Source organism: Eretmochelys imbricata, chromosome 17 (assembly GCF_965152235.1).
Source record: "Eretmochelys imbricata isolate rEreImb1 chromosome 17, rEreImb1.hap1, whole genome shotgun sequence".
NCBI lineage: Eukaryota > Metazoa > Chordata > Testudines > Cheloniidae > Eretmochelys > Eretmochelys imbricata.
This window is the reverse complement of record NC_135588.1, coordinates 12124729-12140993: the sequence shown is the minus strand read 5'-3', so window position 1 is coordinate 12140993 and position 16265 is coordinate 12124729. Positions and strand designations below refer to the sequence as shown.

General features: G+C 37.7%; 1 protein-coding gene across 7 annotated transcripts in view; it reads left to right on the top strand.

Annotated features, from left to right (window-relative positions):
• The window catches only part of KIAA0753 (KIAA0753 ortholog), a 36807-nt gene that overhangs the window by 5958 nt on the left and 14584 nt on the right, over positions 1-16265 (top strand). For 6 of the 7 annotated variants that reach the window (XM_077836458.1, XM_077836454.1, XM_077836457.1 and 3 more), the window contains exons 7-15: positions 342-557; positions 2807-3017; positions 4406-4632; positions 6409-6578; positions 9342-9458; positions 14159-14248; positions 14402-14489; positions 14912-14995; positions 16029-16199. In XM_077836458.1, coding sequence (XP_077692584.1) covers positions 342-557; positions 2807-3017; positions 4406-4632; positions 6409-6578; positions 9342-9458; positions 14159-14248; positions 14402-14489; positions 14912-14995; positions 16029-16199 — 1374 coding nt within the window. The remainder of the gene's footprint in view (positions 1-341; positions 558-2806; positions 3018-4405; positions 4633-6408; positions 6579-9341; positions 9459-14158; positions 14249-14401; positions 14490-14911; positions 14996-16028; positions 16200-16265) is intronic. The other variant, XM_077836460.1, reaches the window with a different exon arrangement.

Sequence of the window (16265 nt, the reverse complement as noted above, 5' to 3'; positions counted from 1 at the left end):
TACCAAGGATAATGGTGGAGTCTCTGTCACTGACAATTTTTAAATCAAAATTGATATGTTTTAGGAATTATTTTGGGGAGGTTCTATGGCGTGTGTTATACAGGAAGTCAGACTAGATGATCATAGTGGTCCCTTCTAGCCTTAGAATCTATTAATCTTTTTTGCACTGCCTAAGCAGCTGCCAAATTTCATCACAAGGATTGATACGTCTCCATCACAATTAACTGAGGGCAAAATATAGTTACTTAAATGATCAATGAAATTCTTCTACGATTTTCTGAATAACATCACTTGAAAAGTGCTGAATATTTAATCACACATGTCTTTCCTTTGTGCCACAGTCTCGAGCGATGTCCAGAGTGGCAGCTGCCCACAGAGGAGCCATTCGTGCCTTGCAGGTGTTTGCCACACAATTTACTGATCAATCAGAGCAGCAGGTTCCTGCTCATTACAAGGAGTTGGGCAATCTCATTCGACAACTATCTCTCTGTTCTGCCAAATTAGAAATGGATTCTTCTGTTCCTGACATCATCATAGACATTCTGCTACAAATTGAGGTGTGGAAAGTGCTTAATTTTTCTTCGAAGCTGATGTAGAAGAGGCTGGATGAAATATTTAAGTTCTGGGTGCAAACTATATCACGGGGAGGGGGGGGAATAAAATATTACCAGTAAAAATATGGCTTAATAAGTGCATGTTGCAGTTGCCAGGGTTTGTGGCTATATGGCTTTCAGATGCTGCTGTAATGGTGGTAATATAAGAACCTAGTTTGAAGATAAAGATATAGCTGCAAAATTTACTTCAGCACTATGTTCCATAACCACTTTGGTTGGAGATATTTCTGCCATGTATATGAATATCAAGTAGAAATTCACTAGGAGTGTGTACGGTGGGAAAAGAGCAGCTCTAAATGTTTTAAATACTCGTATTGTATCAACTGGAATAAATAAGTTCTCAGAATCAGCCTTATGGTTGTAACCTTTAACCCCAAGTGATTTTTTTTTTTTTTTAAACTGATCAAGATTCTGTGGGCCACGTAAAAAAGTGGATTATTTGTTGTTGCTTATTTTAGGTGTTGGACTGACACTGCAGCCGTGAGAAGATATTTTCAAAAAATCTAACCACCTTAATGTATTATAATGATTACAATGGCTGTAATTTTATTTAAAGTGCTATAGACTGCCTATAGAAAGCAGTGATAGTCGTTGTTGCTTCAGGAGGGGAAAAAACAGTGGGCTACTTATGACATCATGCTAGAAAGTCTTTCTTCCTTCCCTCTGGAAGGAAGGTGAAGGCTTTTAATCTGTTGCCCATGAGTCCACTTTTTAAGAGCGATTTTTAAATCAACTTAACTATAGGGAGATTATTTGTTAGGTAGATTCTAGATGAATATCAAATTGTCTGTGTGAAGGGCCAATTTCAGGCCCTAAATGCATTTAGCAAGGACATACATTTCAAGTCTCGTTCTGGCAAAAATAATCTATACCAGAAGTGTAGTGGCCTGGTTATGGGGAATGCATGTTAAAACCACGTCTCCTGATGCCAAGCCTCATCCTGGAATGCCCCTCTGTGGCTTCAGCACAGAAGACTTATGAAGCATGAATTGTAGGTTCTGAGAAAACCAAGAATAAGGCACAAAAGTTTTATCCTGTGATTCCCCTCACAATCATGGATATTTGTTTTTTGCCCATGTTGGATTTGAGGCCAGAGAAGTCTCATTGATACTACCATTTCAGTGCTTATTACAGATGAGTTATGCAAGCAAGAGATATGGTAAGCTAGGAATATACTGTTTATCTATTACTCTATCTGAGTACTTGTACGGCTCCATCACTGTAGTATCTGAACACCAGTAATGTGTCTGTAAATGTCACAGATACTTAACCTGTTGGAGGCTACCTTGTTTATTGATCAGATAAGAAGGATTTTATAACGTTCGAACATTTTGGAATGATTTCTGGACACTCGAAATAAGAACTGATGATGTCCACCAAAATGGTCAGAGCTGCTTGTTAGGTCAGGTAGTTTTCTTGCTTACCTCCTATCAGAAGCTTTTCAGAGTCCTTCTCAGGTTTGAAGACCCCACTTGGTTGATCTAGCTTCTGAAGGTGATTGGGCACAGTCTGAAAATGGACTTCAATAAAATAACGAATTCAGTGTTAGTGAAAGGTGCTGGCTTGACCTCCCAGGGGACTTTGTTCTCTCTTCTTTAGCAACAAGATGGGTATAACATGGCAGCAGAAGTGCAAGCTTCCCCTGTACTATTCTCCCAAATGGCCCTAAAGGTCTGCCTGTAGTAGCAACAGTAATTCAGTCTCCGTGGCCCATTCAGTACTTGCCAACAAAGGTGTCAGTTAATGCCATTTGTGATGGTTTGTTTTTGTGATATGAACTGGTGTCCACGTACTGACCATCAAAAATCGAGTAGTTGTGCTAGGATTATGTATCTGGGCACATTTTATAACAGCAGCTTTTAGGACTTGTCTGCTTTTTAAAATCTGATAAAATACTTTTCTTTTCACAGTGGAGCTCTAATATCTGTTGTGAAAACTAGTTTATATTCTTCAAATGTTTATTACATTTAAATGCTCTTTGAGAGCTTACTTTAGTCAATAAAAAATAACGATGTAAATGATACAGGCATTTTTACGTACGATTGTTACACTAATTATAATGACAAAGCTTTTTGAGTGATAATTTAAAAAAAAAAATCAGTACCCTTGAGCTTTGGATCTCATCAGTCTGCCACATTAACAAACCAAGTTTAATGAGAGATTAACTTAAATGAAAAAAAAAATTGTGGCAGGACTTGGATTCTCTGCTGGAGAAGAAACGATCACCCAGAAAAGTGAAGAAATGTCTCTCGGCATCTCAGGGTAAATCTCCAGTGAGCAGTGAGATGTTTCCAACCAGAGAGCAGATTGCATCTTCAAAGAAAGAGAAGAAACCACCCATCTCAAAGGTGCGACTTGGACAAGAACAGAAAAAACCTTCGGTAGCTAGGAAACTCCTGACTGGTATGTGTTCTGAATACTTAATTAAAATGATTTCATTGGTTAATGTATAAGCAGCATAGCGATCAGCAATGATGTGTCATAATACATTTTTTATGTCTGAGGTGCAGAATGGCCCATTCATGGTACAAGAGTGTTGTCTTGCTCATCGTATGTTTGCTAGAACCCTGCAGCTTTGGTACACAATTCCTTCAGTGCTTCACATGAAATGACAACTTGTTGCCATAAGAGGGTCCTCCAGCTTCATGTACCAACTTAAACCTCATTATTTAACTTTCTTTTAAACATGTCTTCGTCATGCTGTTACCTTTTTCTTTTGGAGCACAGTTACATTTTCATCTAAAGAGACCCTCAAAAGTCTATATTGCAGCATATAGCTAGGTGGTTCTTTATTAGTTGATTGTAATGATGTATATAAAATACATCTAACTATCTACATAGCTAATTATGAAATACATTCTAGTGGAATATAGGATTACCCACTGTTGGGGAATCTGCACCACAGATGCAGCAATGTCGGTACACAGTTGGATTGAATGAAAGGTGGTGTCAAAGCTTTAGCTCAGAATTTCCTTAGTTTTGTGCAGGTTCTTGGGTTTTTTGCCTTTTTCTCAAAAGCACAAAAACCTATCTCTTAATTCTAAACTGTTTTCCCCTCGCACAGTAATTTTATCCTTTTCCTTCCTCCAAGTTTCAACGCATAGAGAAGAAGCATTGGCTTATGGGTAGAACAGAGGACTGGCAATCTGAAGTTCTGGGATTTATTTCTGTCTTTGCCTCTGGTTTGCTGTGTGACCTTGGGCTAATCATTTAACCTCTCTGTATACAGGCTTAATAACACTTTCTTTCTATATTGTGAGGTTTCATTAAAACAGTTTGATACATCCTGAAAGCAGTCCAAAGTATAACATTAGTATCATAATGTGTAGTGTCTTCCTCAAAGGGTTGTTTCTTAGAGTAGCATATGCTAACTTCCTTTCCTTTCTTACTGAGAGTATAATCTGTGCGATGATCCTGTTTTTCATGAACTTAACTAGGGACATGCTCTCTCTTTATCTACTGAATTTCATGTCTCCTGCTGCTAGTAGTGTTTGTTGTCGTCTCTTTCTAGTCCTCAGGTGGCCTTGAATATAGGCATATAAACTGCTTTCAAGCATATAACTGCTTACTGAAGCAGAGCAGAGACTCAGCTTGTGTATTATTTGGCAAAGGAAACGTTTGGCGTTTACCAGTATGGTGGTGGTTGTTTGTTTGTAGTGCAGTCGTGCCTAGGAGTCCCAGTCATGGACCGGGACTCCATTGTGCTAGTCTCTGTACAAACACAGGACAGAAAGATAGTCCCTGCTCCAAAGAGCTTCCAATCTAAGGTTTATTTTTAACTATTTATGTAGATGAAGATCAACATGTTGCAAATATTCCATTGGCACAGAAGCTAAGCAGTCATGCTGATTTATCAGATCAAGAATTCCAGCAAGAGCATGACTCTCACACCTCAGACAGAGATGCAGTTTTAAAAACAAGTCAGGATGCATTGATGAGAGCTGGAGCTGTGAAAAAAGTCCCTGTGCTTGAAAGTGGACCTTTGAAGAAGAAAGGTGTATTATTACCTGCCAAACAGGTACAAGTATGACACTTAAAATGTACTCTTTCCTCTTCTCTTATGGGAGCTTTAACTTAATGTAAGGCACTGTTAAATCAACATGAAACCAAGTAACTTTCAAAAACTAAGTTAAAAGCGGTTTCAGACTCTATATCTGCCTCTTGGTGTCCCTGCCAGATTTTCTCTCTTTATAACCACATGTTCCTGTTTTTAAAAATAGTTTTCTCTATCCTCTGTTCCATGGTTCTTTCACAATGCACATAGAAAAAGCTAACTGACTGTCAGAAATGTGAAACTGACTATCTACAAAGTATTACGAAATGCTTTTAGTAAATGCATTGGGGAAAACAGAGAATTCTGTTTCATGTTGGCAATAGTAGTAGGTAGCACATTTTCAGACAGAAGCATGGTTGTCTTTTTTTCAGTCAGTGGTGTCCCTTTAGCATCCTTAATAAATGTAGTTGATATGGAGGAAAGGGAAGGGCTTTAACATTGCCCTTGAGACAGGTACATTCAATTAAAACTAATTAAAGTCAACTGCTTTCAGCTGCACTATTGTAAAGTTCCATTCATTTCAGGGGGAATGGAGAACACTTGGTATGTTTCATGGGGAAGCTGGTTGGAGTCACTGGGAGGCTTTCTGTTGATTTCTGTGGCCATTGGATTAGGTCCTAAATGCTCTCCCTCACTCCAAACACTGAAAAAATGACCTTATTACTCCATGGGACCTGAATGGCCACCCCTGAGTCTGAGTGTTCTGTATTTCCTTGCTTCTTGGTTAGTTCTGCTCTTGTGATCACTTAAAAAAACATATCCCTAAAAAAGCAGTATTACCACCAGTTGGAAATAAATTGCATAACTGGAAATAACATATAACAATTCTGCAGAAAATTAGTGTGCAAGTAAGTGTTTGTACAGTATGCTGTTTTTCATCTTGGACTTAAAGTTGAAATATTTCATCCCATGACATTAATGATGTATTTATTAAAATAATTATTTGTAATTATATAACCACTTGTGTTTTAGTAAATGCCATTTGCAACCAGCAGATGGCCTCCTTGGTGCAAGAAAACTCATTCATTCTTTTTGCATGTTACTGGCATGTCCTTCTTTAAAAATCTTCTGAAATGCCCAAAAATTGAAAATAGATATTTTTGGATGCATTTATGGATGGATTTTTTTCTCACTCACCTCAGCCTGGAAAATCAGGAGATTTGGTGTAATTATATATATTTGTTTGTGCAATATTAATATCAGTAAGGCCTGTGAACAGCTAGGTTAAGTATTTTAATAATCCATAACATGACTCAGTCCATGTGTTTCAACGAGATGTCAGGATAGTTCATACCTGTGAGTGAAAAGAGGCTTTCAGAATTTACCCGCTGTAGAACAATTGTCTAGTTTCTTAGCGTAAAAAGTAAATATAAATTTAGCAGTTGTGCCACTCCCTTCTGCAGAAGTCCTAATAAATCTCTAAATAGCTCTGCTCATGAGCAGGCCCAGTACTACAAATATACCAAATGTAAAAAGCTCTTACTCACGTAAAAAGCCCTTACTCATACTGCCACTGAAACAATCGGATTGTTTGCATGAGTAAGGGATTCAGGATTAGCCCCACGCTCTATTTGGGTGCAGTCATACTCTCATTAAAGTCAGTATTAAAACCTCCATTGGCTCCAGCTCTGTAGAATCAATCCCTTAGACCTGACCCTAAGACAAGAAATTCTGATCCACAGTGTGGAATATGTATTTTTTAAACTCTGAACGTCTTTTGAATGTTAACATGTCTTAAAGGGAATCCGTAAGCTTCCAAGATCAAGACCTGTGCAGCCTCAGGCAAAGCATGCCCGGTTTCAAGAGACCACTGTAGCTTTCAGGCTAAAAGAGAGCAAACCACTTGTTAAGGAGAGTAGAATAACTTGGGTACCTCCAAATCCTACATCCCCATCTGCTTCACCTAAACGGTACGTTAACATTCAAGCGGGACAGGCTTTTTATGTTTGTAATGCACAACTATATTGTAATGACAGCTAAATATTGACAAATTTTATAAGTGTTTGTATACAGATACTAGAAGTCTAAATACTAAAATGGCTGAATTTCAGTGCCTGGTATTAAATGAGGATATTGACACAATAGGCATCACAGAAACTTGCTGGAACAATGTTAATCAATGGGACATGGAAATAGCAGGGTACTAAATATATAGGAATAACAGATTAGGTTGTGCTGGTGGGGGAATGGCACTATATGTGAAAGAAAGCATAGAGTCAAATATAGTAAAAAATCTTAAAATGAATCAAACTGTACCATAGAATCTCTATGAATAGGAAATTCCATGCTCAAACAAGAGTATAGCAGTAGGAATATACTGTCGACTACCTGTCCAGGATGGTGATTGTGAAATAGAGGGGCTACAAAAACAGAAAATCAGTAATAATGGGGTATTTCAGATATGTCTATATGGAATGGGTACATGTCACCTCAGGACGGCATGGAAATAATTTCTAGACACCATTTAATGGCTGCTTCTTGTAGGTTCCAGGACTGGCTGCTCCAAGGGGAGAGTCAATTCTGGATTTAATCCTAAATGGAGTACAGGATCTGGTCCACAAGGTGAATATAACTGGACTGCTCAGTAATAGTGACCATAATGTAATTTAAATGTAACATCCTTGTGGGGGGATATATCCAAGAAACCTACCACAGTAACATTTAACTTCAAAAGGGGAAGTACACAAAGATGAGGAAGCTAGTTAAATGGGAATTAAAAAGAACAGTCATGGATGAAATGCCTGCAAGCTTCATGGAAACTATTTAAAAACACCATAATAGAGGCTCAAACTAATTGTATATCCCAAATAAAACAAAACAGTAAGTGGTCCAAAAAAATGCCCCCACGGCTAAATAATAAAGTAAAAGAGGCAGCTAGACGCAAAAAGACATTCTTTACAATTTGGAAGTCAAATCTTAGTGAAGAAGATAGCAAGGAGCATAAACTGCCAAGTCAAATGTAAAAATATAATTAGGAAAGTCAAAAAAGAATTTGAAGAGCAAATAGCCAAAGGCACACAAACTAAGAGTAAAAATTTAAGTACGTCAGAAGCAGGAAGCCTGCCAAGCAGTCAGGGGGCCACTGAATGACTGAACTGCTAAAGAAACACACAAGACAAGACCATTGTGAAGAAGCTAAATGAATTCTTGGTATTAGTCTTCACCGCAGAGGATCTGAGCCGTTCTTTTTAGGTGACAGATCTAAGGAACAGTCCCAGATTGAGATGTCGGTAGAGGATATTTTGGAATAAATTGATTAATTAAACAGTAATAAGACACCAGGACCAGATGATATTCTTCCAAGAGTTCTGAAGGCACTCAGATACGAAATTGTAGAACTACTAACAGTGGTATGTAACCTATCACTTAAATCAGCCTTTCTATCAGAAGACTGGAGGATAGCTAATGTAATGACATTTTTTTAAAAAAAGGTCCAAAGGCCATCCTTGTAATTGTAGGTCGGTAAATCTAACTTCAGTATCAGGCAGATTGATTGAAACTATGGTAAAGAACAGAATTATCAGATACATAGATGAACACAATGTGTTGGGAGGGGTGGGGGGCGGGGGAGAGTCCAAAACAGCTTTTGTAAAGGGAAATCATGCTTCACCAATCTACTAGAATTTTATGAAGGGGGTCAAGAAACATGTGGACAAGAGTGATCCAGTGGATATAGTATACTTGGACTTTCATAAAGCTTTTGACAAGGTTCCTCACCAAAGAGTCTTAAGCAGACTAAGCAGTCATGAGATAAGAGGGAAGGTCCTCTCATGGATCAATAATTGATTACAAGATAGGAAGCAACCTGTGACTGCCAGAAGCAGGGACTGGACAACAAGGAATGGATCACTCGATAATAGCCCTGTTCTTTTCATTCCCTCTGAAGCATCTGGCACCGGCCCCTGTTGGAAGACAGGATACTGGGCTGGATGGACCATTGGTCTGACCCAATATGGCCATTCTCATGTTCTTACACATTACAGATTAACAAGCAATGTTTGTTGATTCATTGCAGGATGCAGGAATAAATGCGTGAATAATTGATTTGATATAGAATTTTTTTTTTGAATGCATGTTTTAAATAGTCGTTATATTTTTAATTGATATAAATTTATTTGAGGTTTAATTCAGAATGTGATAACAAAATGAATATGAGATAAACTTTTGAAAAAGTAGATCCTAAGATGGCAGGGCAAGTTCTGTTACAACTTAAATGTGGTTCTTTGAATTTATTTCCCTTCTCCACTATTTAAAAAGTGTTAGCTAGACTCCTGTAAACAAGTGATAGCTCCAACACGTTAAAGTAACTAGGACCCTGATCCTGCAGTGGGTTCCATGTGGGCGTAATTCTGCTTCTGCATGGAGCCCATTGCAGGCCCTATGTTGACAAAAGGGAGGAAATTCAAGGTTAATGTTACCAGAATTCTCATGTTAATGTCCATTTTTTTTAACTCCAGTCCGGTCTTGTAAACACTTTCACACATGCTTAAGTTTGAGAGCACGCCTACACCCCTTCACTTCAGTGGGGTTACTGAAGTGAGTAAAGTGAAATGTGTGCAAGTTCTTGCAGGACTGAGGCCTAACTGAGTCAGTTTTTGGTATAATAATTTTGCCTGCTATGAACAGAAGTGGGAAAGGGATCTCAGTCAAATATATATATTCCTCCTTTACAGTGCTCCTTGGGGATACATGAATGCTAGTCCCAAAGCTTCCAGCAGAGAACAGTCAGCTTTGCAAAAAGAGGGAACTGAAGAAGGAAGATTGAGTGCCATTGAAAAAGAAGCTGTCAGGTTGGCCTGGATATCTTTATCCAGAAACGCAAACAATAATATATTATTTTTCTAAATCTCTCTTTTTCTTTTCACTTTACGGAATTAATTGCATTTTTAGGGTAAAACAGTTAACACTTTTTAGTCAGGCCAAAACTGAATTAAGGCCACTTCGTACAAAGGGCTAAACCACACCACTTTTTTAAACTGTCCTATGAAACCAGGGAGTCATCTTCTTGTGAGGAAATGGGAGGAGCCTCTCTGCTCTCTTTCTCCTGCCACCCCAGGAAGGAATCAAGTTAGGCTTGCAGCTCACTCCCTACCTGACTGATTGTAGGTAAAGGGTCTTACACTCTCATTTGTTCTCCTTTGAGCCCCTCCTGGCTGTCAGGAGACTTTTCTTTTTTTTTTCCTTCCTCTTCTCCCACAGGGTAGAGGGAACCTGGTAATTCCTACACAGCACCTCCAGTAGTTGCCCCACTCTGAGGACTGCTCTACAGTTAGCACTAGGCTCACTTTCCCTGAGTACAGGGATACAGAGATAAGCGATGTTGTGTTAAATGGAATATATGTGCCAAAAATGTTAACATAACTCAGTCATTGCCCACCATTAAACAGTGTTAAATAAGGTCCAGAGTTTGGCGAACAGAGACCTCAGCTTGCTTAGTACCATGGCACAAACACCATTAATCATGTTTTTAATCTGTTCTTAAATATAAAGAAAAGAAGGAAAAATAGTTAAAGCATTTGAAATGTAAAATAGTAAGTAAAGTTTTCACTTTAACAACATTTCTTGTTCCCTTTCCTTATCGCTGGAGAGATTTTAAAAGGAAAAGGGCCCCCTTGTTTGACAGTCTCTTTGATGATATCAAAGATGGTAATAACTGTACTTTTGGGGAAAACAGAAGACACTAATTGAGATGGGCTGGAGCTCCTGTTAAAGTTTGATCCTGTATCTTCCCAGTTGGTGTTTGGGTTTCATCGGGAGCTACATTTACCGGGGGATCCACATGTGGCAATTGATGCACCAGTGGTCGATTTAGCTAAATCAACCGCAGATCGCTTTCTCGTTGACTCCTGTACTCCACTGGATCAAGAAGAGTAGGGGGAGTCGATGGGAGAGTGTCTCCCGTCAATATCGTGTAGTGTGAACCCCGTGATAAGTAGATCTAAGCTACGTCGACTTGAGTTACGCTATTCACGTAACTCAAATTGCCTAGCTTGGATCGACTTTTCCTTGTAGTGTAGACAAGGCCTTGGTCTCTATCTCTGGCCCTGTCTGATCAGGACATCACTTGGGATTAGGACAAAGAGAGTCTGTGGTGATCCAAGAGATGGTGGGTGGCAGCCATAATGGCGAAGCTTGCTTCAGTAGCCTCAATCTGTTCTTCCATCTTTTCCCCAAAAAGGGAGGGATGCGTTGAATAGCCTGTCCAGTCATTATTTCATTGGCCAATTAGGCCTAATATTTGACACACCAATACTGATTCATTAATTTCCAGATTCACATTTTCTTGCTTACCAAGCATGATCTTAACACAGTCCTTGAGTTACCTCAGTAGGCCTTCTTGTTTGGATTTATTCAGTTTTTCTGTCTCTTTTGTACCTTTTCCCATCAACATTTGTTGTTATAGATTATTGTGACATCTTATGAACTTTCACATACTTTTTACAGTTGAGCTCACAATTAGGGTAAATTTATAGACCTAATTATCAGAACATAACGCTCTCTTTATGAAACAATTCCATCTAGGGTTGGAAGCTTGTTCATAAAATCAGTTACAAAGTTTAAGCATAAAAAAAAAAGAAAAGAAAAAGGTGCTTGGTTATAATTTAAGGTTTGCAAATTCCTTATCCCAAAATTGGGATAATCTTACTTGAGCAGATATTACAAAGATTACAATTTAACCTTTCAGATATTAACCAAGCTTAAGAATTTACAGCTCATTTCATTTGTAGCTAAAAGAAAACTTAGAACTGCTGCAATTATGTGTTTGTAAGATGTTTAGAAACAAGCCATCTCTTCTCTTCTTTGGCTGTAGGCCCAGAATGGGTAAGTATGGCAAAACTCCCCCCTCTTTTGCCACTTACACAATTAAAGCTGTTCATTTATACAAACCATGAAAATTTTATGCACTAGTGGTTAAGCTTGCTTACACGGTGGGCGGGAAGTTCAGCCCTGAGGGAGTTCTTACCCAGGTGTGTTGCCTCCTTTATAAAAAAAGCAACAAAATTATGTTGTTTTGGAGCCGCTTTTGCATTCCTGCAACGCTTGCAACACACAAAGGCGTTAAATTCACAGGCATTTTTAGTCTGACAGACGTTGCCCACCTGTTTTACTATTAATATTTGTGAGGACAACATTGCTGTTGTGGCAGCTTAACCCGTTCTGGGAGTCTAACTTACAACACTAGCACAGTGCTGTCTTACATGCAGAGAACAACAACAAAAATCAGTGACAAAAAGAAAACCACCATAAAACTGAAGAAAAAAAGGAAAAACACTTCAAAAACAAAACAGGTGGAAAAACATAAAACAACAACAAAAATCACAGTTTGGTGTTGTAGCAGCCCTTGGCTCTGTTGGTTTGAGATTATATTCATAGTCAATGCAATAGCAGTCCTGAATTAAGCTAGCATTTTGTGAATAAGAGGATTATCTAAAATGTTGTTTCAGTAAATGTCTTCTATAGCAATTTAACCTTCAACAATTTAAAACACTTAATTTTACCTCTTTTTTGCTTTCTCTTAAAAATACCTTTTCATTAAATCAGCAAAATTATTACCAATCACACAAACTGCAAACCTCATGTCATAACCATACAGCTAAGGGTAGCCTAGAATTCCTCCTTACCTGTACGGGGTTAAGAAGCTCAAATAACCTGGTTGGCGCCTGACCTAAAGGACCAATGGGGAAAGAAGATACTTTCAAATCTGAGGGGGGAGGCTTTGTGTGTGCTTTTTGTTTTTGTGTGTTCTCTGGGGAAGCAGAGAAGCATCAGGTCAGAAAACTCCTCCTCCTAAAATCATCTTAAAATGAGTCTCAGTATCGCAAAAAGAGTAAGTAAATAAGGCAAGGCCCCACCTACATCCCAAGGAAAAACTTAGTGTGGACATCCAAAGTTTTTCCTTGGGATGTAGTGGGGGCCTTGCCTTATTTACTTACTCTTTTTGCGATACTGAGACTCATTTTAAGATGATTTTAGGAGACGGAGTTTTCTGACCTGATGCTTCTCTGCTTCTCCAGAGAACACACAAAAACAAAGAGCATAAACAAAGCCTCTCTCTTCTCCCCCCTGCCCCGATTTGAAAGTATCTTCTTTCCCCATTGGTCCTTTTGGTCAGGTGGCAACCAGTTTATTTGAGCTTCTTAACCCCTTACAGATCAGGAGGAATTCTAGGCTACCCTTAGCTGTATGGTTATGACACCTCAGAATAAAAGAATAAAAAGAAACCAAAAGCATTTGTTAAAAAGATTATTGAACAATTAAAAACTTAAAAAAGAGCTTAATTGTTTTAAAGCTAAAATATTAATAGTTTGCTTTTCATGCTTACCTCAAAGAAGCGCAACACGTTAAAGAATTTAAAAAAACCTTTTGTTTTAAACTAACTTTGAAATTGCTTGTTTGCCAAGATGCAAGTTTCGGAGCATGTATTAACCCTTGAGGCCCCACATTGCAGCGCCAAAAATGTTGTATTAGATGGAATATATGGGCCAAAGGTGTTTTTAATATAACCCAGTCACAGTCCAACATTAAACAGTGTTTAAAAAAGGTCTGGGGTTTGGTACACAGAGACCGCAGCTTGCTTCGTATCATGGCGCAAACACCATTAAACATCCTTTAAACTTTAAATAAGCATGGAAGAAATCCAGACTGGGTTTTGCAATAACATACCAACTAGGCTAAAGTAATCTTGAATATGTGAATGTAGCCCACCACAATAAGGAAATTAAGGTCAAGATTTTCAAATATGCCTAATGATTTTTTTTGGTTGCCCAATATGAGACACCTTAAAGGATTTTCAGGGGGCTGGTATGCAGCACTTTCTGACATTAAGGCTGCTTTTAAGGGGAGTCAACTTTAGCATTCAACAGTTGAGGCACCTAAAATCACTTATCCCTTTTGAAAATCTTGGCCTAAGGATAAAAATTTCTAATCTGTTCTTAACATACCTAGTTGGTAGTAGATATGTCAGAATCTTCTGTACCATGTCTACTATAATATTTAATGAGTAGAGTGTGTTAGGAAAGCTGAGGAATTACAGGGTCAAAAGAAGGCCCATCATTGTGTATCTGAAAGTAATAATAATACCTCCCACTTTCATGCCATCGTGTTCCACAAATATGAATTGATTAAGGCTCTTAACACTCCTCTGGGGTACATAAATGTTGTTGTTCATCTTTTAGGGTGGACCAGCGCCACAACCGGGGTAATACACTGTCAATGTTAGAGCAGGGTTTAGAATCCAGGTTTCTCAACTTCCACATCTGTGCTGTATCCACTAGACAACTCTGCCTCTGAAACGAAGTTTCACTTAAAGATGTTCTGGGAGACAGAACAAAGATTTTCCTTGCCTTAAATTTAACATATTTAACTTCTCATTGTTGATTCTTTGTGGAGGTTTTCATTTACCTTGAATTTACATCATTTCATTAGCTAGTCTATGCAAACATACGTTTTATTTTCTTAACTTCTCTGTCTTGCTATTTCATATCTGAAGACTAGCTTGGCTTGATGCAGAAACTTCAAGAAGAACGAAGGAACTAATGGAATTCAGTAGAGAAGAAATGGAGAAAATACAAAAATTGAGGTAATTATCCAGTTTAAAAGTGTGATGCACAGAAGCAGATTTGGAAGCAGATCTCTCACGGGGCCCTGTTTTCTTAAGGTGGGTTTATGTTCTTTTGTCACATCAGATTTTCACTAAAATGCATCATCACTTTTTTTTTGTTTGTTTAAATAGGTCAGAAGGTGCTTCTCCTACACAGCTGGCAGACAAGGTGGAGAAAGCAGTTTGGGAGCGTTTGGAACCTCTCTTGGATAAAGCTCAGGTAATGCAATCAAAGCTTATGCTGACATTTTGAAGAGTCTCTCTTAGATTTATAAAACATTTGTAATGGGGAAAGCAAAGGTTGCCTTAATTTGATTAGCGAAAAACGTCCAAAATTTTTCACCCAATTCAAACAATTTTAGACATTCATTTGCAGAATATTTTTCTTCTCAGTGTGGTCCTTGACTGGAATAAATTTGCCATATCTGCAGTAAATTAATGTTTTTCCTGTTATCTTGTGGCCAAGCAGATAAACTGGAACATAGTTTTGAATAACTATGAGCATTCCATGTTCAATATTACTGGTGTTGCTCAGAGTATATTAGGAATTCATGTTATAGCTTTCCTTAATAACATAATGAATTTGTGCTAATACAGTATAAAAAGTATTTTATAAACATTAACCTATTTCTGTTTCATTAGAAGGTCAATCTTTCTTTGGAAACAAACACTCGTTTGAAGGATTCTTCATTTATAAACAAACTGTCATCCCAGGCTGCTGAAAAAGTATGTTCTGTTTGGATATAATGGAGTAAAACTGTTCAAAATGCATGATGATGATTTCTCTTGTACGTGACGTGAAAAGGATAGGACATTAGATTTGATTTCCTAAACTGTAGCTTATGTCAGTGGAAACTAAATAGAATGACCTCTTTAATTAGGATGTTGATTATAGAAACGTTTTTGTTGGTTGACGAGCTATCGTGTTTTAAATATATAAAGTGTGAATTCATTAAACATGGAGAAAATAGATATTAAGTATTTTTTAAAAAAGCAAAATCATTTTCAGAAAATTAGTATATAAGGCTATTATAGACATCCTTACTATGTATAGTATTTGATCCAAAATATTTCACACTCTAAGGAAATGTTAGAAAAAGTAATTGAAATATAGAAAGGTATAGCTAGGAAAATAGTCCTGTTAGAGCAAAGTTATCCAGCTAAATGGTCAAGCTAAGAAGACATAATTGAGATTTACTTTGGCTCTGATCCTACAAACACACACGAGTAAAGTTAAGCATGTCTGTAAGTGTTTGCATGATTGTGTTTTAGTTCAAGTTCTGTGAATTCCTACGGGATTCCTGAATTTGGGGAGTGAGTGGATCAACTGTCCTAAATTTGAGGGCCTGATCCTTCAGCATGCTGAGCTCCCTCAACTCCCATTGGCTTGCGTGATACCCTTTTTATAGGGTCCTGTACACGCTGAATTAATTTTACTAGCTTGGCTTACTTATGTGTGAAAGAAAAGTATTAAGAATGTAATTAGATTTGCATTAAAGGAAGCACTTGAAAGAAATGACAGCCCATTTATCAAAGCTAATAACTGCTTTTAGAAATTTTAATTATAGACATACATTTGAACCACACACAAAGCCAGTTCAAATGTATATCTATAATTAAAGTGTGGTGTGTGTGTGTGTGTGTGTGTAATATATATATATATATATATATATATATATATATATATATATATATATATATATATATATATATATATATATATATATATATGTATGTTTTGGGGGTTTTGTATCTGTAGGCAGCATCCAATGCAGATATGCTGAGTGAGAAGTTATTGGATGATCTTTTGGAAGATACAGCTCAGGAACTCTGGAATATGGAGCAACACAAGAAGATGCAAGCTGAGGCTGTAGCCATGCATGACAGTCCTAGTCTGGAAACAATGCTGCAAAGAATGGAAGAAATCGAAGTAAGCATGTGTCTAAGTGTTAGTTGTTTGCAACATTGTCACCTTGTGTATCTGTCCATACCTTAC